The sequence below is a fragment of the Lampetra fluviatilis genome, chromosome 12 (assembly GCF_964198595.1).
Source record: "Lampetra fluviatilis chromosome 12, kcLamFluv1.1, whole genome shotgun sequence".
Classification (NCBI taxonomy): domain Eukaryota; kingdom Metazoa; phylum Chordata; class Hyperoartia; order Petromyzontiformes; family Petromyzontidae; genus Lampetra; species Lampetra fluviatilis.
Window position 1 is genome coordinate 5911741 of NC_136286.1, and position 24591 is coordinate 5936331.

General features: G+C 40.4%; 1 protein-coding gene across 4 annotated transcripts in view; it reads right to left on the reverse strand.

The window, feature by feature from the left end:
- Nucleotides 1-21493, reverse strand: part of PTPRA (protein tyrosine phosphatase receptor type A) — a 43220-nt gene extending 21727 nt beyond the window's left edge. For 2 of the 4 annotated variants that reach the window (XR_013637263.1, XM_078861453.1), the window contains exons 1-12: nucleotides 21084-21493; nucleotides 12201-12292; nucleotides 11401-11550; nucleotides 10528-10917; nucleotides 10358-10405; nucleotides 10168-10249; nucleotides 9902-9969; nucleotides 8998-9134; nucleotides 6874-6964; nucleotides 6017-6093; nucleotides 4591-4627; nucleotides 3593-3690 (exon numbers count right to left, since the gene is read on the reverse strand). Coding sequence is in view for 3 of the 4 variants with exons in the window: in XM_078861453.1 (XP_078717579.1) it covers nucleotides 3593-3690; nucleotides 4591-4627; nucleotides 6017-6093; nucleotides 6874-6964; nucleotides 8998-9134; nucleotides 9902-9969; nucleotides 10168-10249; nucleotides 10358-10405; nucleotides 10528-10917; nucleotides 11401-11550; nucleotides 12201-12285 (1263 nt within the window). In the remaining variant the exon portion in view is untranslated. The remainder of the gene's footprint in view (nucleotides 1-3592; nucleotides 3691-4590; nucleotides 4628-6016; nucleotides 6094-6873; nucleotides 6965-8997; nucleotides 9135-9901; nucleotides 9970-10167; nucleotides 10250-10357; nucleotides 10406-10527; nucleotides 10918-11400; nucleotides 11551-12200; nucleotides 12293-21083) is intronic. The other 2 variants (XM_078861454.1, XM_078861456.1) reach the window with 2 other exon arrangements.
- Between the last annotated feature and the right edge of the window lie 3098 nt (nucleotides 21494-24591).

The following is a 24591-nucleotide window of genomic DNA, read 5'->3' on the forward strand; positions in this document are numbered from 1 at the left end:
GCCATTTAGTTTTCCACTTATATGTTCAATTGGGTTTCTTTTAAATGTTTCATTGTTTGCGAAAGTAATATCATTTTTAAAAGTTGAGTTTAAAGATATGAGATTATGTGGAAGTTTCAACCAATTATCGAGTATCTTTGTTGTTTTCCTTATATATGTAACGCTGGGAAAAAAAACATGAACCAGCCTATTAGTCACTGATATTTCATCATCATCTCATCATCAACAGCCATGACCTATCCACTGCTAGATGAAGCCCTCTCCGCACGTTGTCACAATCTGTTATAGTCTCGTGATGTCGTAATCCATCTCACTCTTGCACGTGCCAAAATCTCATTGCTCAATCTCCGCAGTGGTCGCCCCCTCGGGGGCATTCATTCCTTTGACCGCCTCTCCATCACCAGTTTCGTCCCTCAACTATTGTTCCATTTGTCAGTGACGATGTTTATGATCCACAACATTGTCGGCCGATTGAAAATAAATATTTACTCACATCGATGTTGCTTTTCTTTAACAAAATCAGTTTAATAAAAAGCATTCCAAACTTGCTGTGTGTAATAGTTTTTTTTATCTCGGTTCAACTTCGATATTTTTCAAATATATAAATACTCTAATTGTGTTATCCAGTTGTTTCCCTCTGACAATGATGTTTTTTTCAGCGAATTTGTATGTGATTTTTGTTTTGCTCCTATTTATGAGCAAACAAAATCATCAAAATTACAGCCTTCTTTGTTATGTATTTTCATCATTTTGTGTAATTATTTTTCATTGCTTGTTACAATGATTATGTCACCAATAAATCAAAGATGGTTAATGCTCTCTCCATTCATGTGTATGCCTATATTTCTCCAATACCATTTTCAGAATATATCTTATGTCATTGTGAATAGCCATGGTGGGAGTTCATGTCCTTGCATGGCTTCTCTTCTGATTTGAATTTTATTACATTCTTTATTCAACATCAATGCAGCTGTTCTATCTTTATAAATGGATTTGATGATTTCTATATATTTTCATTATGGTCTCCATGTGGGAGCCTGTAGGACTGCATCCGTTTACATTGAAAAAGAAATGCCCTTTCTTAGTCTTCAAAAGCCAGGTAGAATGGAATTTGATTACACTTGCCTTTATTTATTTGATTGATAGAATGTACGTGGTGAATGGTAAACAAAAACCTTTTCTCAATCCAACTTGCTCAAATGGTTGGTAGGCCTCTAAATTACCCATTGATCAGTTAAATAATGAATTAACTAGCGCTAATGTGTGTTGGACTGAAATTGGGGGGGGGGGGACAAAGTAAAAAAAGAAAGAAACCCAGTCATGTGAAACAACAAATGTACATTGAATAAAATGAGAAATATTATAAATGGATGAAAATGCCAAATAAGGGACAGTACAAAAACGCTGGAAACCCAAGAAAAATAAAATAGGATGATAAAATTAAGAGAAGACTACGCAAAGGTGATTGAAGATTTCATGACAAGCTATGGGAGCATGGTAGTACAGTCATATAGAATGTACCACATGCGGTTGGTTAATTGCTGGTACAACGCAAATAGTAGCCATGAGAGCATGATGGAACCAAAATGCGTCATAGAGATAGAGACATCAAACTAGAGGACGAATTCTGTTCAAATCATAAGAGTAATAAAAGCACATATCGCAGGCTGACTTTAATATGTGAACAAAACACTCTCCGGCACATTTCATAATCATGAATTCATTAATATAATGCGTCTTATGTGGTACATTCTATCAAGTCTAATTTAAACCACGATCTGTCATTATTCCTAATTATCTCTCTGGAGATTTCAAGTAAATAAGGCGCAATTTCAACATCCACTGTGAATGTTCATTTTTATTTCTAGTATAGCCTTATTTTACGTGAGGCTATTGCCGACAATGGCAGGATGTGCCACCTATCAAAGTTTTCAAAATTAAAAATAGTCATATTGCACCCCACCTTCCAAAAGGCTTAGACTTCCTGAATGTGTTTTTGTTGGGGTGGTGAAGGGGTGGGGGGGAACAAAAGAATGATGGGTGTTAACAAACTTTGAATCTGATGGAAATTCTCTCTGAGGAGCAATGCAGACTCTGCAGGGACTTGTGTTCGTAAATACAAATACATTAACCTTTGAACTATACACCGAGTTCTACGAGGATAAAGACAGTCAATGATGCAAGGACAACCTGCCACTCCTGCTGGCAATGGGCAAATCTAATCTGCCAAGTGTGGCCTTGTCAGGTGGCCCCCAACAATTCAAGGAAAGGTAGGTCTTGCAGAGGGCAACATGCTTGGGGGGTAAGGATGCTGAGGTTACGGACACTCTGCATTGTCTTGTCCAACAACTATATTCACTTTCCATACAGTAAGCAGAATTCCAAGGCAGCTGACATGGACAGTGTGTAAAAAAAAGTGTTGTATTCACATGAATATTAATAATGTATTGTCTTGCACGGTATTAAAACGCTGACATTAAAGCTCTCTTTTGTAACCATCACTGGTGGTCCTTAGCAGAATAAACTCTTCTTTGCCGTTTGATGAATCAGTCACAACAATCATGTATTTCCATGGCACGGTAAGGCAAATGATCCTGCTTAAAATACATGCCCTTCACTGTGAAACTCCGAGAGGTGTTTCAAACATCATAATTAACTGAAACACTGAGCAATACGCCAAAGCAGCACATAGTCGTAAGTTGTAGTAAACGTTGATATGAAAAAGTCACATTTTCTGGTCAGTATTCACAAACGTGTCTATAACGAACTTACCCAGAATTTACCCGATCTCATAAAACATCAGAAGCGAAGTGGAGTTAAGCCTGGAGAGTGATTGGATGATGTTATAGGCTGTGTGGTTATGGGCAGTGGAGCGAAGTGCTGCCAAGTCAATTGTTGTATGATACTTCTAGGCTCAAAGAGCTATGCTCCTCACCTTCACCAACTCTCACTGACAGGTGTGGTTAAGTATCGGCAAATAACACTCATGATCTATGCGGCATGGGAAGATTCATCATCCAGCAATTAATTTACGCAAGAGGGTTGTACATAGACATGTGCACATTCACAAACGTATGCAGGTATGAAGCAGATTGGGAAAATAAGCAAGATGACAACTTTTCAGTTGCCAAGTGGACAAACCTCAAAATTAAAAGCTATGGGTGTGTGGCTTTCATTCGAGTTCAACAGCTGCACATTCAATTAAATGCACTGTGAAGCATGACTGGGTGAACTTGCCGGTCAACAGGCTATTCAGCCCCAGACCTCGCTTGGGGAGCTGCTTTTGAACTATTAAAATAATTTAGTCGTGCTGCTCTTTTAGTTATTTTCAGCCAAGCATCTTAGCCATGCTTGACTACTTTGCAATAAATAATAAAATCACACTGAAAAAATAAACATGTGAAAATTACTCAGCTGTGTCAAACACTTTGCAGTTGCTTGAAACTTTTATTCAGCGGTGAAGATCATGTGTACACTAATTAAATCACAAATTGGCCTCAAAGTGAGTCACGCTTTAAAAAAAAAAGTAGGGAGGAAATGGCATTTGATTTTCCTCCCTGTAAGATGGCGAGTGAATTTCCTTGCAAATTACCTCCTTCCTTTCCTTCAGGTTGGTCACCATGACGATAGTGGCAGTGTTCAGTTCCCAGATCATCCGCCAGTAGTCAGTTAGGGTCTCCTCTTTTGGGCCTTTAACGATGAGCACAGAGGTCAAGGGTCAATAAGCAGAGTGACATATATAGATTATATTACCAAGGATAATGCAAAGGATTTAAAGATATATATATTTCTACTAACAGATTGCCATTATCAATGAATGATGATTACAACACTATTGTAAAGCAATGAAAATAGAATTTTAACGGTTATTAATATGTATGCTTTCTCAAGAAAAGTATATTGTAGTTAGCCTTTAACAGTATTTGTGAACGATTTGCAGGGGTTTAATTATTCACCCCCTTGCAATGTAATAAATTATTGTGATTCAGGGTCGTGATTCACCTTGAGGATAGATACATTTCGATTTAAAGCTTTCGTGACTGCAGGGATTCATCTTCTTGGTTCTTTCGGTAAAGTCACGTAGAAGGGAAATAATAAAATAATAGCATGTTTTATTTTTATTATTTTATTATTTCCCTTCTACGTGACTTTACCGAAAGAACCAAGAAGATAGATACATTTAACATTTAATGAATGAGATGGTCTCAAGTGACTACAGAAGTCATGGGGAAGCTAGTGCACATAAAAATAGAAAACCAAAAAGAGACTTATTCTAACACACACGAGTCAACACATTAATAAATATATCTTTGCATCGTTACACCCCTAATTGGTTATTATCCCGACTCACAGATGCAATATCCATTATCTTTAAACAACCAAGCATACAAAAGTGTGAGCCAAAGTTTGTTTTTATTATACCAAAATATTCAGTGTCAAATTAAACAGGTATTCTCATGATATCGATATATAAATATAACCAGCAACAAATAAACAGGAAAATTATTCAAGACTGCACACATTAAGAACATAACTTATATATTAGCAAACAGTAATTAGGATTATTACTGATATGTTAGTTTCACTTACCCTGAGCTGCAATAAATTTGTTCTTGTCTTGATATCCCTATAATTGAATAAATGAAAGATATCCATAAAAAATAAAACCAACAACCATGTCTGATTTTTTAGTTAACTTTTGGTTCATTTGTGTTTTGATTAGTTTTTTTATATGAAGTATGAATCATAATGTGGGCAACCAGCCTTAGCTCAGGAAACAGCTATAAAAGGCAGGAAAGCTTACTTAAGTAAATTGTATTGTCAGCATTTCTCAAAATGTAACAATTATGTTCGGCACAGTAAATGTAAGAGAATAAAACAAAAGTAAGTTTCGTACGTGAAAACTAAAGTACATACACTCGAAATGCATTATTAAACCGATGTTTTAAATGACTGTTATATTCCCCAAGACGTAGCATGATCAGCTTGGCAGTGCCAACTTATTATCCCATAAACACAATTACCTACTCATGCTATGGGAACAGCCACGTGTACAAAATGTGTACACATACAGCATTCGTAAGTTCTTGCCATACCCAAAGTAACAGTGCAGACTTTTTCGCATGATGCAGAAATAGATTAATCTCATATGCCATAATTCATACACCATCGAATGCTCCTGGCCGAGATGAGAAAATATGACATGGGCATGTTTGGACGATAGGCCAGTGCCTTCCCGCTGGCATGCATCTGTTGTATATGAGATTAGGGTAGGCGTTTTGCATGTGTGCGTTGCACCAACACGTCAGTAAAAGTGTTTAACCAGAGAGCTGATAAGGGAAATAGGACCCAAATGTGGTTAGCTTAGCACTTGAGACTAAAATCTATGTATTATCACATTTATAGTTACTAGGTTTCCAACTTGTTAGAAAATAAAGTGTAGATAGTTGTCTGTATTTAGTGTAAAACGTAATTCATCCTTGCATAATTGTAAAATATTTGATGGAAAAGCCAATGACTAAAACTACCCAGAATGCACCTGATCTCATCAGATCATGGAAGTTAAGCTGGATTGTGCCAGGATAGTGGTTGGATAGGCATCCACCATGCATAAAACAGGTACTGATTCTACATTTTCAGCAGAGGGCAGTTAAAAAATCTAATTTTGTATCTATCGTGCTATACTCAAATGTCTATACTCCCACCTTCACCACCTTGCACAAACCCGTGTGAAGTATAGTCAAAAAACCCACCCACGACCTGCTCGGCATGGGAAGGCAATCATACAGCAACAGAAAGAGCTATAGATGTACGCATTATGACAAAAATAAAAGCAACTCTAATCATTAAATGTGAGCAATTACTTTACATTTGGTAGTAAGGTCACATGTATAACATTTTACAAATCTACAGTACATAGTAATATTTGCTCAACTTATTTTTAGTATTTAACTACAAAGCCTTTTTTAGCATTTTATGTAAAAAGTGCACGTTAAAAAGTTAATATTACTCTTACATTAACATATGAAGCATTGATGTAATCAGAGTCTGGAACACCCTCCAATGATGTCAGGTGGACTCTGAAGTTATCATCTGGAAAAATTAAACAAGTTGTTAAAACAATAAAAAGTGGAACAAGCTGGAATAACAGAGTTTTGGCATATGCAGAATGCCTGCAAAGACAAGCCACCTCCTATTGGCTGTGCTATCTAACGTTGTCATGGTGCCTGATAGGAGTGAATTTCCTTACAGAAAAAAATACCTGGGAATTTGAATGAGATAACATAAATACAACATGGGAATCTCATTTTAATGGAATTACTAATGGTTGAATTATACAGTGCCCACAGACAGGTATAGTGGCCAATGCATTTCAGGCATAAATTCAACATGTTTGCACTTATAACGTCTTGGGAAAACCTATAAGAGCATGGATATGAGCACAGCATTTTACATTCAAATATTATCTGAATTGTGTGGTATATTTTACATTCAAACACTATATGAATTGTGGAATACATTTGTATCATTAACCACAATGGAAGAATGTACATAGGATCAATACCAGATATAAGAGCATGATCATGTGTCTGTATTTTTAGAAAATAGCCACCAGACCATTGAACAATTTGTTGTTGTTGTAAATAAACGAAATTATCCAAGCAGTATAGATTACCACTGGTGGAGCAATATACAATGCACCCAGTCCCCTGAATTTGATTACGGGCCATGGCGAACATCACTGACAATTGATGTAAAAAATAGAAAGTCCCTGTTTATAGTAACATCCACGAAATGTGTGTATATTTGGTACACAAAAATTATCGTAGTATTACAAAAATTAATTTTTGTAAAATAATATTTTGTACTTACATGGCAGGATATTTACATATCGATTCTTTTCTTTGTTCTCTTCTTTTGAGGCAGCTTCACAGGTTGCCTGAATTGGACAGCTTGGGAGAGACTGGATGGAAAAAAACATAGCACAGATGATATTAAAAAACATTGTAAATTAAGTACTTGTGTGCATGCAAAGGTAAATGTGGAACTCTACAAATAGTTGCTCATGTCACTGCTGGTGGTGGAAGGGCTTGAACTAGAGTGTATTTTGGCCTACTCTTCCACACTACATGCTCATGTACTTGTACAATATATCTGTGTGATGTGCAATGTATACATCCATTTTATTGAATAAAAGTGAGCCTCAACATGCTTGCAAACCTCTCAGGGTGCTGATCCATTCCATCCCACTAACCCATCTTGGTGTCAGTGATTTGCGACAGGTGGTGGCCTGATCGATCAACGATTATTATAGTTATTGTTGCCATCACCATTATTATCCATCATCGGCCGTGACGGCACTGATTTATGATGCAGGCAGGGACTACGATTGTTGTTGTCATCATCATTCATCATCACTGTTGTCATCATCATGTCTAGTATTTCTAAATAATCACAGAAAACAGGATGAATTTTGCACCTAAATGTCCAAAACATTACTATTATCCACAGGCTCTACAACTAAAAGGACGAATGTATCATTCACATCTCCTTTCACATTTTTATCTTATTATCTATAACTTTGAAGGTGATATAAAAGTTGACTGGCTGAAAATGGGTTGAATCACAGACCAACTAACAAAGTAGATATGACCAGTCACAATTAAGATGAATTTCACTTTGTACACTTCTTCCAAACCTGTGCTAATTTATGCCTTCACTTTTGTCAATAACACTAATATTTCTTTGCAAAAATATAAAGTATGTTAACTACCAATAATACTTATGTAATACCGTTGAGGACTCTTGGACGCCGGGGTTGAGGCACACGTATTTATTCCGCAACAGTTGTCACAACCGCGGACATACAACACTGGAGGGGGTATCGGCCCCCTCACCCGGCTAGCTGGGAATACACTGCTAGCTATCTCTGACCTACCTCCTAGTCCTCCACTAACGGGCTAGGGGAGGCTGTCTGGCCCGACACTGGTAAGTCGGGCTACGGTACCCGGAGTCCCAGAGCACTAGCTCTGGTTCTCGGGACCACGCCGCTGGCTCAGTCCTGCGCGGCCCTGACAAGGGCGGCGTCCCAGGGGAGTCCAGGGCTCTAGCTAGACGATCTTCGGTCTTCACTGGTTTAGCTTTAACATTCTGCCCCGAGCCCTCTGACACATCCCCCTTTATACTCAACCCCCGCTGAGGGGTGGGGCCCCGGGCTGCCTGGTGCGCACGTTGTTGAGAGCACCCCCCCCCCCGTGCACTCACGTAGCCCCGCCCACTGTGTTTGTTTCCCATAAGCTGCCATGCATAACGGCTCTCTCTCTAACACCCCTACACTTACATAGATTTTGTTTCACCAAAAAAATCGAACATTCCAACAAAAGGACTTGGGACAATGTTTTTTTTTTCTCCAACTATACAAAAAGTCTTCAAAAAAGTCGGCTACACTACGAACTTGTTTTTTTTATTTACAAATCTGGACACGTGTATTTGTGTTCTCTATTTCACAAAAATCACATATTCTTAAACAAATGAAATACACACCCTGTGTGTCAGCAGCTTAATTTCTCAATGCATATTTTCGGGGTCGCTCGTAGACTGGAATAGGCATGCGACTAGTATCCTTGATACTTCTCGCTATGACTGTTGTTGTGCTGTACAGGGTGCAACATTTTTTTCTGAGTATAGTCCCAGCTGTAATTAATCCCTGCCATGTATCAGTTATTCTACACAAGAGTGCCTTGGAGTGAACAGCACCATCCATTACTGATGACGACCGCTTGTGTTGCGATCGAAACGTCGTGATATTTTTATGATTTTCCTATTTACTTTATTTTCATTTTTATATTATTTTATTGTTATTTTTTCTATCTACGTGACTTTACCGAAAGACCATAGAATATGCCTTGGAGTTGTTCTAATTGCCCAGTTGCCATTTGTTGCACAGCCTCCTCCATCGAAATTTACCACGATAAGATACAGTTACCATACACTTACATTGAACTCTTCTCTGAAGAGTTTATTGTCATCTGCGCTTCGGCGATTAAATTCTTCTTCCAAACGATCCACTGCAAGCGGTGGATACTTGCGGTTGGTGCTTGGGCTACGCGCCAGCAATGGCATACTTTGCATCTCTGAAAACAGGCACATGCACAGCAGTAGTGAACAGCACCATCCATTACACTTCAAATGAGAGCCCAGCACATACGACCTAGGCCGAAACAATATAGGGAAGTCAGCCACAAGATTCCCAAAGATACCAACGCGAAAAGGATAAAACTCAATACAACAAACGGGCACACGCAGTCTTAATGCGGTGCAAAGTTAATATCATACTTTATATTCTAAAAAACGATTAAATCCAGCAGCCGAGCTTCACAATGACTTAATATGTAAAATATCAGATTTTCATTATTCAGTATCTGAAATGTATGTCATTTTTTTACTTTCCACAGCATTGAGTCATCAGTAACACCAACATGAAAATAAATCTTCCAAAAAGCAAACAAGAGTAAAACTGGCTACATATACAAAGTATCATACACATGTGCAGCCATTCAGTCTATCCACTGCTGGATGAGGGCCTCAAGTTGTGGAGGTTATTTGCCAATACTTCACAATGGTCAATGTCGGCCAATGAAGGTGGAAAGCATATGTGGCAGCATACAAGTACAGTACAACAATGGATTGTACTGCAGAGCCCTCCGCAGCACACAATGCAGCATCTGACGAAATCACCCGGAATGCGCGAAACTGTCAAATCTTAAGCTAAGCAGGTTTTGAGCCTGGATTGTCCTTAGATGAACGCCCACAATGGATTAAACAGGTGTTGTAGGCTGTTGTGAGACTATATTGTATTCAAAGTAACATCACACAATATAAAATATGCTAAAATTCAGACCTGCATCCTCTCCTCTGCCATTGGCCAGCCGAAGTGAGTTGGTTCCATTGTGTTTGTACTTACGAAATCTTCAGAGGAAATACAAGGAGAACGGTATAAGAATGTAAAAATACAGCATGAAACAGAACAGTTTTCATTGCTAAACATTAAATATAGATTAGTTAGTTCATGTATTACTTTTGTTTATCTTTGTTACAGAAAAGCTCTCTTTAAGTATGTTCTGTATATATTAACGGCTCAGCATGATAGTAAAATGGTCTCCTTGCCTCAACATGTAGAGGACAATGATGAATACTCCAATTACCAGAATGCAGGCCAGAGCTACACAGGCTGCCATGATGATTGAATCTTTGTGGAAAAGACAGACAACAAACACAAGACATAATCAGTACAATTAAATAACCAGCACTTGCAACAGGCTATGTTATAATAACAGCCGCTTCAAGTATGCTTTACCTCTACTATCAGAAGATGGTGATATTGGTGTTGACGTTGTAGTCGTATCTGTTGAACAAGAAAAAACATTTTAGTAACAAATTACACGCTGGTACCAAAAACTAAAGATGTGCTCTCACTAAAAAATAAATCACTGAAAGGTCTGAAAAAACAATGGAAATGCCACGCACCTGCAGGTGTTGTTTGTGACAGGTAGTCTTTCTTCGTGACTATATTAAAGTAGTGCCGAGGCGAAGAGGTTGTTACATTGATTGCATCTGTCCTGTTGTCTGTTGCTGTCCTTGTTGTGTGTACCTTGGAAGTCACTACAGGTGTGGTTGGGTTTGTCGCACCAGGTGTCTTGCTTGGCACAGCAGTGGTCATGCCACTTGCTGCTGTCGGCACTGATGAGTTATCTACTGACGACCCATTGGTTGGTATTAGCGTAGATGCCTTTGCTCCTGTTGTGGTTAATTGTGTCGCCCCACCAGTCAAATGTGCTCCAGGTGCCAAGGATGTCAAGGGAGACCGTGTAGTTGAAATATGTGCCGCTGTTATTGCTGACAAATAAAATACAAATACTGAAATGAGAACATGAGTAATATTTATATTCATCAATAAAATGTGATCGTTAAAGCTGTGAAGGTAATTAATACTACCCGCTGTTTAAGGCTGGTCAACCAGGGATGCAAAAAAAACAATCGTTACTTTTCACAATATCATTGACTAGGACCTTGAGTATTGTATTGCGTCAATATTAATGTTAGTCAATGGAAAAATACCAAATCACTGAAAATCAAGCCCTTATTATGAATACCATCATATGAAGAAAACCTTCAGAGACTTAAATTTAGAATTTAAAAAACAATAATTTAAATAAACTCCTATACTAAACATCAAACAATGCATATTAATCCATTTTCAGTGTACTCTTTTTTGAAAGGTAGGGTTTGTAAGGAATACTGAACAAAACGGTCATTCTTCAAATGAAATACAACTTATCTAAAAGTTTCAATTAACCCTCTTGGCTCAGTCATTGCATTACAAATTAACTGATTGCTTACAGTTACTGTCGGGACCAGGAGCAGTGGTGAGAGGCTGCGTGGCCGACGTGCTGTCGGAGATAACGTTGTGGCGAGTTGTGTGTGTTTCGACCACACTCGCAGTAGAGGTCAGTCGAGATATTTGGGTGGCAACGGAATGGACCATTACCGCTGTGAGAGTGAAATATTGGTGGGTGGATGGATTGGTGGGTGGATGGATTGGTGGGTGGATGGATTGGTGGGTGGATGGATTGGTGGGTGGGATGGTTTTTGGGAAAGGGGATATATGTCAGTAGTAATTTGAGCAACATGATGTTATTCATGAAATGAAGGTAAATGGATGGTTAGGGCACATACGACATTGGCTTCTCATTATCAAAAACATAATAAAGGCAGACTTCATTGCAATTTCACATTTTGCATTGCAACTATAGCAAGTCTGACATGCATGCAACATAAAATATACAGCTGAAAAACATGGCTTTAATGAGAACATAAAAAATGCATTTACACTTCATGTCAGGCGGTGGCCAACTGGCATCTCCCGAGCCACATGCGGCGACTTTTTAATCCACCACATGCGGCTCTATCGAAGAGGCATAACGTAGAACATATTATCACAGTAGCAAAGAATAAGCAATTAAAGTTGTATAAGTTGTACGATATAATATTACATATACACTTGGCTCTTTGCAGAAGTCATGGGTACTCTGCAGCACTTGGTCTCTTATAGGTTGGCCATCCCTGTTTTCAATACATATCTGGACAAAACTATTTTTACATTTTTAGTTTTGCCACTTATTTGAGCGGGTGTTACTCACTATCGGTTGTGTTGGGCTCAGCCTGAACGTGTAACCTTGAGATGACTATGTATCCCAGCATCGTCATGAACAAAAAATGCTCCATGATAAACCTGTAAAACACAATAAGGGTAAAAGTATTGCAGAGTCCAGTTATCTTAGCAACTCGTAGTCTTTTAACACACATGATCATTTACTGTAATTTACATTATCTATACAGGGTGTCCATAAAGGTATAATCCCTTATTAAATAATTATAGGCAGCAGTTAGAGCTAGGTTAATGAAAAATATAAACATAGACTTGTCAGCATAAACATTTTAATCGCATGAGTGTCGTCCCTCGAAAGATTCACGTGTCTGCCACGAAATGAGATATCAGTGAGTTCCAGGTATTTTCCAACATCTTGGGTGTGACCGTTTCAAATGCTTCTCTTGTGTGCTTATGAAGATCACTCAGGATTTTCAGGTTTTTCTGGCATACACCTTATCTTTCAGTAACCTCAACAATCAACCACGCAGATCCAAGCGCTAAGTATAATTATCGAATAATAGATGAAGACTGGGTGGACACACGACATTAATCTGCACATAAGAGGACAAAATAAAGTACATACAAGTCATTTTGACATATTCCTCGCTGAGGCCACTTAACATTCACTGTATCATGATACCTTTGCTGCAAAGGTCAAACTTGTGGAGCGCAGCAAGTGAAACTTTTCAGGCCGTATCTTCTTGTGAGGTCAGGGGGCCTAACCGCATCCTGCCCCAAGGTTGCAGGTCATGCTCTATTTCCCGTCAGAGGGCCGGCCATCCGGGCGTGGGCCCAGCGGGAAGGCAGCCAGAAGCCAAGACAGACACAATGGATCACTGTGGAGCCAGCAGCCTAACAACTAACACATGAGCAGCGTACTGCGTTGAAAAACACTGCTCCAGATCATTTATATCCCGCACAGCCTTCCTCATTAGCTCAGTTTAATTAATGGCAGAGAGTACTTATCACTCCAGAGTACACGTCTTCATTCAAAGGTTGTATTTGTGACTAATTACCAAGAGCACATCCGATCAGTTGTTAGATTTAAACACATTTTTTAAGTGGGAACTTAAAATATATTGAATTTTGTAAAAAAAAAAAATGCATTTCACTCTTCGTCCTCGTTACGTGTAGTATGCAATAATTTTTGTTTAAACTTCACTGTTATTTTTTCTACATACTATGGCACTGTGTGCATCCACCTTACATGCAGAAAACACAGAACTGTAACTGTGGATGAAGCACCTTTTACAGTCGAGTACTTTGACGCTTCACACACTTTCAGGACTGTAGTTAACAATATGCTAAACTGATCAACTTAATCTCACTTTCACGCGATTACAAGATACTCAAGAGCAAGAGCAGATAGCACAAGACCCTTTTTCAAGGGCTTATCTATTTTCTGCAACTGGTGGCGTAAAGGGCATACTCTTCCTCTTATCAAGGCTGCAGGCTTAAAATGGTACTATATCTATTTACAGTACACTACTTAATCTAAATAGCATTTACATTAATTAAGGCATTAAAAACAGCTGCCACTGTTTCCTTTCTGATAACTGATTGTGAAAAACTATTCACCTTAGATAAGTTTAAATACTGCAATGTGTAAGACAAAAAATAATGTATAATATAATTACTACAAATGCATAAATGAACAATTTTGGTAACAATATGTAAAATACAAAGTTACATTATTTAAAATGCAAGTGTGCAATACACACTTGTGATAGCTAAATATGCAGTAATATACTGTATTTTGGTTGTTTAAGCAAATAAAACATAGGATGGCCAACTTTCACGTGCCTCTAACAATAACCTCACGTAGTCGCACAAATTGCTATGCAAATAACTTGGAGCTCTTGTTAATCATAGCGAATAGGTCAGAAGGGACAGAGTTGTGTAATGTATGTTATACGGAGGTCCCAACAAATGCCTGTCGCCTATATGAACTATGCCTTCAAGTAGATTTTGCAATTAAAAACAATTAGAGCATTGTCAGTTTCTATAAAGATAACGAATGTATGTAATCCATATACCCATTACTGTAGGAGTGTTGCGTGCAAGGAACATCCTGTTCTATAACAAGACACCCACAATACTTTGTCATTACTACTAATGGCATACCACTGTTGTTATACAGGGGCGGCTGTGGTTAAAGCAGACCAAAAGCCTAGATTATTTGCCCTCAACATGCAAGCCAGTTGCCAAGGCCTTTAACAACAGTGTTGCCATATCAACATTTCAACTTCAGGTTTAGATCCAGATATTTATATAGCCTTTGCAAGTTTATGTTAGTAAAAGTGCTGGGTGCAATGACCAAACATGTCTCTCTAAACTCCCTTAAGGAACAAACATAGCTGACTTCGCAAAGGTTTCATGTATCATGCCAAGTTAAAGTTAAGTTCAAGTGCAGCACTGTATAATGGTTCCACTCCATTTTACAATGCACAACCAACTCACCCTGAATGCACCAAATCTCGTAAGATCTTGCGATGCTTTGCAGGCTTGTCTGGCTAATACAGTACTTGGATGGGAGAGTGTCTAAGAATGCCAGGTGCTGTAGGCTTCTGCTGGAAGGTGACCAGAAGATGGTAGTAGAACAATGCAATCTGTTAATCTATCTGTGTAATGCTTTTGATTGCAATCCCCTTGCATGGCTTTGGGTTTATTCAGAGCACTCTAGTTTCCTCTTCACATTCCCAACGCGTATTTATGCAATTGACCAAACTTTCCACTGCATGGCTCTCCTAAAAAAATTGTCATAAACCTTCGTGAGCTTTTACAGATAAAAATGCATTGTTATAAAATAGAGTATTTCATAAGAATATCCTTAAATAAAGTGGGTTATGTCAAGTTGCTTAAAACACTTTTATTAATTTACAATTAGGATTGATGGCATCTAAGTGCAAATTTTATTCTGCTAAAAGGGAGGTCCTTTTATTTCGACAATCTATGCCATTGGAAAGTACTGTATTGGTATACTGGAATATTATGTAAGGCTATTACTTTTTATTTTAATTGTAAAGTATTATACGTAAAATACATTGGTAGTTTGCTTGGAGGAAGTTTGTAAAAATGCTGTTGGTATTTTGGTCATTACTGATGTGCTGACTACAGTAGGCAGAATTAAGAAAAGCACTGATCCTCATTTTACTTCCAGAGCTCCCCAAGGCAGCACTAAGCCAGGTAAAGCTCAGATAAACGTATTACAAAACGTCTACTACTGAATCAATGCACTCTTTATTTAACCCATTTTTTTCTAACTGTGATCAACACTGTGCCAACTACTCATGCCTTCTCTTTACTGTATTGTATTTGATTATAGTCCAGTCCAAATGTTTAATTAGGAAATTGTTCCTTGCTCAATTAAGTGAAGACAAATTGTGTAACTCCACAAAATCATTTATAATTGAGCCATCACCACTGAGCTATAGCATTTAAAGTGATTGAACTTCATGGAAACTACTTTTATTTATTATCATTCTCCCAGGAGCTTAAACACAGTATAATAGAGGGGCTTGAACAGTGCCCTGAAGTATAAAACTTACACGTGTGTTGCCCTATAAGCAACCTGTCAATAAACGCGTTTAACCACATTCAGTGACGACGTGAAAATATGTGGCGATGCTTTAAAAGAACAGCATACAACATTACAACTATTTTACATACGTATGCGATGTGATAAGTACAGTCGTGCACATTATGCAATGGATGGAAATAGCCAAACCAATGCATGTACTACAGATGGAAAAAATCTCAACCTATATAAGGTACAAAAACTCTATTTTTTTACAAATATGCCAAGTGATGCCCACAACCACAATTTCAACTTTCAAACTTTGACTTATTCAGGTGTAACTACTAGAAAATTATTACATTCCAAGCAATGATATTTCACAAATTAAGTTTTTGGTAATGAATGAATGTATGTTGAATTTATTTCGCACAATACATAACCAACCGTGCTAATCGAAGTTATAGGGGAAGGACGTTTAATGAAAGTGTTTAACATGATACATTTTCATCCATGTGCACACAAATAAATCTACCATGCTAACTTATATGTGATATAGGGGTAAATGCGAAACACAATCAATGTTCCTTAAAATGTCCACATGAAATACCGTACAGATTGATACAAATTGTCCTCAACAATGTGAATGTCGAGGCAACACGGTAAACATTTCATCTGCCTCTTCATGGCATGTCTTTCAGTGAACTTAACATCTTAACATCCCTTATGATGAAGGACATTGAGCTTTCATTGTGCTGCCAGTCAAGCTTAAATGTGTGCCAAGGGCCAACCAACCCTTGTACCCATAGCCAGCACCTCGGCTCTTTCCTTGAACACAGCCTCAGCATCTAATGCGTTACTTCGGACATAAATAATAAATGACTGCACCCATAATGCCAAATAGTCAAAGATGTGCCATATGGCTTCCTCTATTGATCTTAATAACAATTCTATCACCTCTGTGGAGGAGAATGCATTACAGTATTTACTGTAACTATGATTATATTTCAGTTACACATTCATATCTTGACAAATTGAAATATCACAAGATCTGATATTATAGACATTACAATAATAACATTTTACAACCCTCTGTCAATCCGCTGATGGATGAAGTCCCATGCCATATAATTCAAGGGGGCTGTTTGATAATATTGTACAGGACTTAACAGTGTTCAGTGTGCATTGGTGAAGAATGGGGGGGGGGGGGGGCTCGGACCGGTTTGGGTTGATCGGGAATCAAACTGATGTTGCCGGGTCCAGAGCAGTGTGCTAACCAATGTGCCATCACTCCACATTTACTTCCATCTACATTACTGTAAAACAAAGAAAATTTGAATTGTATGCGTAAACAGAAAAAATTCAATTTGAAAAATCTGATTATAATTTATTGTAACTTGGCATAACATAATGCGGTAATAATAATACATTTGTCTGTGTTTTTAAAAGTTAATGACAATTAAGGCTAATTATGCATCGTTACATGATTTGTGTGTGCTGAACTTCAAAACTGTGCCATAGTTTCACAGCTGCAACATTCTCCCTTCTATTGTCGCCACACAACTGCACCACAATATTTAATGACAATCAACTCAAAAATGTTGACAATCAGTGTACAACCAGTGCGTGTTCTAACTTTCGCTACGCTACAACTCATACGCTGGGCCAAATAAAGTTAAATGATTGAACACGCATCACCATGCACAAATCCTTGACACTGGCATCAGTGTTTGTGGTGACCACATTGGCCTTTAAATGTTTTTCTGCAGCTATTTACAGTAAAGATCAAATAATGTCCCCTGTGTCTGTCTGCACATCCAGAAAATAGGCGCTGGTTGTCAGTGGCCACATTTTACGGCAACTTAGCTCATGGCATGACTGCACGGAAATGTTTCAAGCAGCGTAATTGAACATAATGGCATTGTTAATATTTAAAACGAGAACTGCATTCCTCTCCATTGAAATACTTCTCATCTGACCGCATATGCATTTCGAGAAGAAAAAAAATATATCGATGCTTCTCATAAACCTCAAACTACAACCGCAATGATACAATTGCTGGTGTTTATGTGTATACTGTATAGTAATCCGATCAAATAAAGGCACTAAACACGTGTAAACAACCAGATTGCCCTTGGCAAACTACTCCATAACTTCCAAGCAGTTTGTTTGTGAAAGCACCAACATCAAATTTGCGCACTTCAAGAACTGCCATCACATAACAATTGCGCATTTGGCACGCATGGTGTATACAGTACTTTACTTTAACACGTTCCACCTTGAATTACGCTTGAGCAAGCTCCTGATAAATTGCAGCACAGTGTGAATTACACAGCCGGCAATCGAACGTCCTCCAAAAACGAAATGACATCCCAACGAATATGAAGCACAATGCCTGCTTGGCTTCATTACTTTTCATACATTGACGTCGTCGTTCTCTTCTCTCTCACAAGGTAAACACCATTATCGTTGTTTGTAAACTACAGTACCAATACTATACCAAACCTGGAAGTTACTTCAACTGAAATATTGCATGCCCCCCAGTTCTGTGTGCAGCGTTACTATTTAACCAAAAATACTGGAACTAATCTCTTTGGAACTCAAAAATGCATGCAATTACGCAACGCTGCGAATTCTAAAGTTCTATCTAAAGTACAACCATCGTCAGCTTGCGTTGCAAGACATTACGTGCCAAAGTTATGTGGCTGTTATTGCCATTGATGCGGAGCGGTGGCGGAGTTGGTCGGTGCCCGCTCGACCATGAACCCAATGAACAGAGTTCGACTCCGGGCAACGGCGACCATTCGTGGCGAGTGACACCTGAACCCAGCGTTTCAGGGGTCACTAAAGCCGCACTTGAGCAGCATGGCGAAGCAGAGGAGTCTAACTATAAAACCAACCCCCACGAGACTTGACACTGCTACAGAGAGAGAGAGGGGCGTTTATCGAGCAGTGGATTGGTGGTGGTGGAGCTTACCGTGTGTTTTTTGTTGCACTGCACTGCTCCCAATTTGCCACTGGGTCATAACAAGTCACGAAAAACTCCAACGCGACCCGAGTAATCGCCGTGCAATATTTGTGGATCGTTCACAGACGCGGGCAGAACACAGCGGGCGATTGAGGGATGTTATATACAGAACCGTACTAATTTTTTTGCACAAATGGCCACTGTACATTGACTATGGAGGTTTTGATTGTTCACACGACCACAGCATATTTGCTCGAGGGCATGCACAAAACTCACGTGTCTTCTACTGCAAACGCTGTGTTTATTTAAGATGATGTGCAAACATGCAATCTTTGTAGCTGTAGGTTTCATCGTATGGAGGTTTCGTGATATGGGTTGTCATTTTTTGATGATCATTCGAAGTTGAGCATTGGGTAATTATTTGATTCTGCGCATTATAGAACTGTATTCGTAATTTATCTCCACCTTGCGTCAACTCCAAATCCCAAGATCAAAGGTGACTAAAGACAAATCCAGGCAAAGCTGTTAGTCATGAAAATCTGACGGCAACATCAATGACTTGACATGCCTCTAATATGGCCTTGTAACATTTTGCTATCCTACCTCATTAATTTTACAGCACTGTACAAAAAAAGGATTAATTCGGAATCCTGAAATGTACAGAGATTGAATGTTCACATTCAAATGTATGTACTGTATGCTGTACTTCTTTCGCACCGTACGTAAACACAAACATCTGTTCTACATAAATGCGCTTTCAATCTCGATCATTTTAAAGTGCATACATAGCTCCAGTGGCATCCTAATATCGGAAGGAAGAGCGTTCCAGACGGCCGCAGTAGCAGCGAATCTGCAAATGTCCACATTAGCAGCGAGATGCTTGACCCCTCTCTTTAACTGTTACCGTATTAGTCATTAGGGGAGTGTTGTCGGCTTTTATTGGTAGAAGTCAGCAGTGGTCTTGGTTCGGAAAGTTTAAAATGTGAATCAACAATATGGAATTGATCACCAGACCAGCTTCCCCACTCATTGGGGAAAAAAAAACTTTTTTTGTTCCCATCGGCACTTACGGTTTTGCACGTGTTTCTTTTTCTGTGTAAACAATTTGATTATTTTAGTTGTGATAATCCAATACCTGCAGTGCCAACTAAAGTCCATGTAGCAGAGGGTTCTGACTATTGTACACCTGCCATTACTGTACATCTCAAATATTTGTCAAGTAATATCAGGTCGAGAGAAAGCAACTACTGTCCACAAACTAAAGACGCATGTACAAACAAGCAAGTGTAGCAAGTACAATACTGCAATGGCATGCGCAGAATAATATACCCTACCTTCAACATAACCACGCAATGAAAAAGCTAAATAACATTCCACGTGGTGTGGTAAGGTGAACTGATATAGAACATAACCCCAAGCAAAAAAAAGAAGTGCTTCATGACATTTAATAACGGAAAGTAACCAGATCGGATCACTAAAGTGTTGTTCCAAAGCACGGTTCACGACTTTATAAGCCGCTTGTGTTTACTTTCATTCTTATTCACACACCCCTGTACAGTACTTGGTGTATTCATTCTTATAAGGGGAGGGAAATGGTGATACTGCAATGACAGCAGCACAAGTGCAGACATGAAAAAAGCAAGATCAAATCACATCTTCGCTATGTGGGACCATTGCCCGAAACATCGCTTAGATATATTTTTCCCCTCTTTAAGACAGTGGTGATTGACAAAAGTGTTTAGTTTGTTACGAATGATTTAAAGACAACTGCTGTAACTTCGCACGTTCAATGTGGGCAGTGTAATCGCGTTGTGGTCGAAGTTGTAATTGCATTACAGTTCCAGCATCATTCCATCATCATCGTCGTCTTCATCACTGCCTTCCACAACACTTTCACAGAACCCAATGTAGTAGAGCGTGAAAATAGTCTCGCAACACACAGGCATTACATTACAATGCAGCCATTTCGGGGGAAATAATAAACGCTTGTACAGGACTGTATAATTACCATCATCAAACCATTATCATATTGCTCACCACCTTCCAAAACATTCACTGGAGCACAGTACCTTACTGTGAAAATGTTTCATAACACACACACACACTCATACAAAACAGACGCAAAAATGACAACGTAACGGAGATGGCCAAAACAATACAAAACAACATTTCCCCCCAGCACTTCCGCACATGACGAGATGGGCAAAGCTTTAGGCCGGTTGCAAGCGGCTCCCGAAGCACGACATTGATACGATACCAAAACAAATAGACTACAGATCTCCAAGGAGAATTACAATAAAAACACACCGCTCAAAAACGCATGCGTCGCCACGCAGGAAGAAGAAGCAGATAAGACGAATTGGGACGGGCACCCACACACAAGCACGCACCTCGGCAGGAATCCTCCTGCACCGCTCCACTTCCACCTCCTTCCAGCCCGAGTAGGGGCCGGCTGTGAGGATTCTTCTACTCCACCACCTCTTCCTCTTCTTCTTGCTGTTCCTCCGCCTTGACCACCAATCACCTCCACCAGGAGCACCACCACCACCAGCACCACCACCCACCCACCTACCCCACACCGTTTCTCGGCGGCCCGAGCTCGACTGATGGAGGTGGGGAGGGGAGATGGTGGGAAGCTGCTGCTGCTGTTGTGTGTTGTGTTGTGTGTTGAGGATAGTTCAGAGGGGCCCGGCAGACGGCAGAGGGAGCCGAGCCGCCATGGGAGGGGAGGGACGGGAGAAGAGGAGGAGGAGGGAAGAGGAGGAGGAGGGGTCCCGGGTGCCTCCTCCCTCGTCGCCCTCTCACTGAGGCGGGGTCACTGGGCGGCTCCCGGACCTACGTCACTTCACGCAGCTTTGGAAAGGCAGTCCCCGGGTTACGGAAGGGTTCGATTATTATGTTTTTAACCGAGAACGATCCGTTACCCGAATTTCCGTATGTCGGAAACTGACCAAATTTCCAACCAAAAAAATCAAGATTAATTATATTTCAATCCGCAACCTCACCGCGCTTACGTAACTAACGCGAATATTTCCGCTTATTGATTTGTTTACGTGATTTTTGGAGCATTTCCGTAAGTCCGTAATTCCGTAAGTCTGGGTTTCCGCAACCCGGGGAGTGTGTGTGTGCATATATACAAACACAACCAGACAGACTGCTGGGGCAAGTGCTATTAGTGAGTAGCACCTATGAAGGCCGACACGGCGCACGAGGGGTGAGTGGCAAGCACCACGCCCGGCCGTCTTTGTATCCCCCCAGTGGCGGTGTTTACACACCGCACCAGGCACTCATTTGAGGCTGAGTCGACCCAGGACTGGTTCAGATAACCGTAAATGGTTTTGGCCGTAAGCGGGAATCGAACTCGGGTGGCCAGGTTCGAAGCGCAGCGCGCTAACCGCTACACCACCCCTTCTGTATACAATATATACATTGTACACACATTCTACATAAAGGACAATTCCATTCAGAGCCCACCACTGTTGACGTATTGAATGTTTTTGTGTCGCGTATTTACACTCTTGCATGGACAGATGCGCGGGGGGGGGGGTGTGAACCTGACCGTAAGTTTCAACAATCCAAAAATGGGAGGGGTGGGGCTGGGTGGAAAGGGGAGGGTGGGGAGGGAGGGGCTGGGTGGGGAGGGGAGAGTGGGGCTGGGAGGGGAGGGTGGGAGGGTGGGGAGGGACTGGGTGGGGAGGGGCTGGGTGGGGTGGGGAGGGGAGGGTGGGGAGGGGCTGGGTGGGGAGGGTGGGGCTGGGTGGGGAGGGGCTGGTCACCCCGTGGTGCCCTTATAAAACTCAACGTTTAACCTACTCACGCCGGCTTGTGCCCGCCCTCACAGTCGGGCATATTTGCGGAATACACCACGCCGCCGTTGACCCTGGCCATTGACCAAGCAACCCAACGTTACTACCAGCTCCCTCCACAGGAATGTGTTTTTTTGCCTTTGTTATGATGTTGCTGCTGTGCACACGCACCACGGATCTCCCTTTGTAAAAAAATAGCTGGCAATTGGCTCAAGGGGATCATCCGTTTGACACATATAATAAACTTAAAACTGACATTTTCCAGAAGACATCTGGCAGTTCGGAATCAGCATATTTTTTTATACTGGAGGAATCCAATGAGCTATGAAGCTCTTTTTCACAGATGTCAAATTCACCAGCAGTGGTGCAAGCAAGACTGACGAATGAGAGACGGGAAACCAGTCCAGAGTTGTGTGTAAATTCAACGCTGCCAGAAAGCCATATGGCTGATGGGATGTGTACATTTATATATTTTTGTTAATGTGGAGGAACATATATATGAATCAATCATATTTTCTGCTTATGTATTTTGTAACTTATTCAGTATTATCCACAATGTCGTTATTTATCCATCACATTCAAATATTTTAAGCGCATCAGCCTTAATTACTTTCTCGACCATCATCACAAAATATTCGTCAATAACACTTCTCAAAGGAAACAATACAAAATAGATAAAAGTCTCCATATTCTGTATCTATCCGAGTAAAAATACAAATATTTATTTCACAATCCAGGGAATCCATGATTTCAGCAGCACTGATTAAATACAAGAAACTCTGAACCGGTTTCATATATAACTAACATTTGGGGCAAACCCCTTGATATTTGTGGAATGTTGTGCTTATGCACCACTGCTAATGCAGTACCACAAAACAATATCAAGCAGCATTTGTTCAATGTAAGCAAACTCAGAAACATGCTCAGCTTTCTGGATCTTATTAGCGGCCAGGCTTGCTTAATACATACTGCTGAATTTCCAAGGCATTATTTGCAGGAGCACTCCATATAAACTATGGAGTCCCCGTTTAACGCAAAAAGCAACTGTACAAAAACACTGAGGTCGATGTAAAGTTTGAAGCGTAAAGGCGTAGCCCTGCAAATGCTCATGCCACTGCTGGCAAACTCTTTCTAGAGACGTTCTCGAGAGCGTAATTTGGCCAACTCTTCAACGCTGACCAGACATCTTGGTGGAAGTTCCCACACTTTAGACCACGACACGCGACCTTGGCGATCGACTTAACTGATTGTAGTTTACACTGCTGGGTGGACAGAGGCGGGGGAATTTAGAGAATTTGCCCATTGTTTCGACGGGAGATCGAACGGGCGATTTCCTGGAATTTAAATTGTCAAGCGGCATATTTTAATGACCTCATGGAGTACAGTATATCTAGCGACATCTAGCGACGTATTCTTTGGGTCTTTCGGTAAAGTCACGTAGATAGGTTCAAAGAAAATAAAAATAAACTACGACGTTTCGATCACAACACAAGCGATCGTCATCTGTTTTCCTCCTGATGGCGATCGCTTGTGTTGTGATCGAAACGTCGTAATTTTTTGTAAACATTTTTTTTTATTTTCTTCGAACCTATCTACGTGACTTTACCGAAAAACCCAAAGAATATGAATTTCTGCAGTCACGAAAGCTTTAAGTCAAGATCCAGCGACGTGTTGGGGTTCGTTTGGCGATTTTACATTTGTAGGGGTGTTAGAGAGAGAGCCCGTTATGCATGGCAGCTTATGGCAAACAAACACAGTGGGCGGGGCTACGTGAGTGCACGGGGAGGTGCTCTCTACGACGTCCGCGCCAGGCACCCCGGGGGGGCCCCACCCCTCAGCGGGGGGGTTGGGTATAAAAGGGGATATATCGGAGGGCTCGGGGTTCTTGTTAAGCTAACCAGTGAAGACTGAAGACGTCTTAGCTAGAGCCCTGGACTCCCCTGGTTCGCCGTCCTTATCAGGGCCGAACAGGACCGAGCCAGCGGCGTGGTCCCGAGATCCAGAGCCGGTGCTCTTGTCAGCGCTGGTCTGGGACTCAGGGTACCGGGCCCGACTTACCAGTGTCGGGCCAGATAGCCTCCCCTAGCCCGTT